This window comes from Anguilla rostrata, unplaced genomic scaffold (assembly GCF_018555375.3).
Source record: "Anguilla rostrata isolate EN2019 unplaced genomic scaffold, ASM1855537v3 scaf0194, whole genome shotgun sequence".
Taxonomy (NCBI): Eukaryota; Metazoa; Chordata; class Actinopteri; order Anguilliformes; family Anguillidae; genus Anguilla; species Anguilla rostrata.
In genome coordinates, this window is record NW_026985749.1 from 8322 (window position 1) to 11302 (window position 2981).

At 49.4% G+C, this 2981-nt stretch overlaps 1 protein-coding gene across 1 annotated transcript; it reads left to right on the top strand.

Annotated features, from left to right (window-relative positions):
* The first annotated feature begins 209 nt into the window (after positions 1-209).
* LOC135246335 (uncharacterized) lies at positions 210-1950 on the top strand. Its single transcript, XM_064319829.1, has 3 exons — positions 210-401; positions 689-946; positions 1075-1950. The coding sequence occupies exon 3, from the start codon at positions 1189-1191 to the stop codon at positions 1948-1950; it is 762 nt and encodes a 253-aa protein (XP_064175899.1). The 5' UTR covers positions 210-401; positions 689-946; positions 1075-1188.
* Positions 1951-2981: the final 1031 nt, after the last annotated feature.

Consider the following 2981-nt stretch of genomic DNA (forward strand, 5'->3'; position numbering starts at 1 on the left):
ATATTTAATGAAGAAATGACAAAATCAGGAGGTTGCACCGAAATATTGCTTGATTGCTGAGACCTTGTTCTATAAACGTGTTGTTACATCCTGCCTCTGCTTGCCTGGGTAGTGCATGTGGAGGTTGTTGCTTAATTACCTAATTGCCTGATTGCCTCCACCTGCCTGTGGCCCAATATAAGCCCAGTAGTAGTATAAGCCCAGAGGCAGGGGAGTTTTTTCTATTGGGGCTTGTAGTTTGTGTGGAGATATTTGGTTCTGTGAATTTTGTGTTTTCGTTTGTGCCTTAGTTTGTAATTTAGATTAATAAATGTCTGGGTTTGTTTTTAGATCAGTTTCTGTCTGTTTTTGGTGCATCTGGACTTGGTTTGTTGCGGCCAGTCGAGCCGGCCGTAACACGTGTAAGTTTAGATTTCTTAACATTTACAATTTTTTATTTTCAAAATTAAAACCTGTTTTATCCAAATTCTCAAGAATCAGTGATATATATATATATATATAATTTTTTTTGTAGCAGCATTTTGCAAGAAAGAAACTTAAAATGTAAGTACTACAATGGAGTGCACGTATGTGTATCTGTCTGTGTATGCATATGTGCTTGCACGTCAGAGTGATTGACTGAATAATTCAAAAGCCTGTGTGTGAGTGTTTTCTTTAGTTACTAATTAATACCTTTTCCATCAATCAGGGAAGATCCAATCTTTAGGAGACTCCCTTCGAAGCCTGGATGCGGCGGTCCATGCAGTACCTCGGCGAGTGCGAGCACTTCCTGGCCACGGGCTCCGAGCGGCGTGCGTTCCCTCCACCCCCTCCCATGCCGCCGGTGCCCACGCCCGTCTGGCTGCTCAGCGTGTACTGCTTTGACGTTTGGTCGCGGCTGGACAAGGTGAAGGCCAGGGTCACCTCCACATTCGGATCCATTTTGAAAATGGATTCGACAAAGAAGGTGAGAAGTTAAATAGCTATAAGTCACCGTTCTGCTTCCCACCCACCAGACGCAAGATTTCTTAGTGTTTCACTTTTCCTGAAACAAGTTTATTCATGCCCCCCCCAACTTGCTTTCTGGTGACAAAGAAGCTCACTAGTGTCGCTGCAGACACGGCGGCCTAGGCAACGAGCGTCGGAAACAAGTTCGGGCAGGTCCTCATTACGGTGCTGACCGTTTCCGAAGGCGAGGGCCTGCTGCCCATGGCTGCCAGCTTAATGCAGCAATACCGAGTCGCCGGGGTGGCACCCCCCCAGCTCATCTACGTGGACCGGGACTGCTGCTCTACATTTGGCGGATCGAAGACGGCTGCCGTGTTCCATGAATGGGACAAGCTGGTGGTCAGACTGGACGTGTGGCACCTCATGCGTCGCTTCGCTGCGGGTGTCACCACAGAAAGCCACCAGCTGTACGGAACATTCATGCGGCAGCTGTCTGCGTCCTTCTTTGAGTGGGACGAAGAGGACGTCCGCCTTCTGAGAGAGGCAAAGCGGTCGGAGCTGGAGGAGAAGCGCAGGATGGTCGGCCTGACGAACACTGAGGTCTCGATGTTGCTCACCAAGAAGGAGCTCGCGCTCCACTGCCGTCGCCGCACGCGTGGAGCTGAGGAGACGGAGCGCCTCGTCGACGAGCTCATTGAGACCATGGACAGCGAGAAGGGACACGACACCCTGGGCATCCCGCTGCTGGACCACGACCGCATCCAGGCGATCTGGGCGGAGCAGAAGCGCCACCTCCGCTGCATACAGGACCCACCAGGTGTGAGCCTGTACACTCAGACCGGTCAGCTGACAAAGGGAGATGTCAAGCTGCCGGTCTTTCGCTGCGCGCGCGGTTCAACATCGCTGGAGTCATTCCACCTCCACCTCAACCGGTTCATCCCAGGTATGCAAATCACCTGTTCGCCTGCCGTCGTAAAATGGTTGGCGAGCAAAACGGTTGAGATAAATTTACATCTTCACTAACATGCGTCGTTCTGTTTCATTTCAGGAGAGGCGTTCCTGCTGGACGGACTGGTGAGGTGGAACGAGAACCGCTCCGCAGCCGCAGTGGAGGGACCAGCGCAGCCTCTGCTCTGCTACAGTGGCCACCTGCAGCACTCCCTTAACCAGCTCAGCCAGAGGGTGCTCGGCCAGAGTCTGGTTAAGGATCACACCAAGCCTGGCGAGTACAGTGGTGAGCAGCTTCCTTATGTCCGCGCCGACTATTGCTTTGATGCGCGTTTTGGCACAAGCTTTAATGGAGGCTGTGTGTTTGCCCGCTCGCTTTGCAGGGGAGCTCATCGGCATCAAGTACCTGTACTCGCAGACAGGCAGGGTGCTGCAGGACGTCAGCTTGGACCCTGACACTCCGGACGAGGCTGCTGACGTCCAGCTTCACGAATTTGCGTGTCATCCTTGCCCATAAGAAAGCGTCATCTTCTCTGTTTCATTTGTTTCATTTGTTCCAACTTGGCGGCCAATCAGAAGCCGCCCTTGTTTCAACTTCTCGAGTTTACATGCTTTTTGCGCCCAATCAGGAGGCCCGCTTGTTTCAAATTCGTCACGTGGTATCGACAGATCTTCCTTGTTCCAAATGCTGGCTTTTTCTAAGTAGGCAGTTTCAACTGGGCGCCGGACAAGCAAGACGAACTAGTGCTGTTTCAGTAAGTAATGAATTAACTTAATATTAACAACATAGAATCGTTTACATTTGCATGTTAGAAATGTTTAGAACAGGCTAGCCACCTGGCTGTCATTCCGTTTTTCTCTCTTTTAAAAGCAACGAAAGCGTTTATATCAGCTAAAATGACAGTAATATTAGCTAACGAACAAATGAATGAATTAATCAATAACTTTGCAGTTATGTTAGCGCATTATGTATGTATTTTACCTATGAAATATGTCGTAATATAACTTTGGCATGTCCTGCGCTTCATTTTCATTATAAACGTACCATTCTCTTACTTGCAATGTGGATAGCTGCCTGGCTTGTTAACCAGAATTGGTCATGTTAA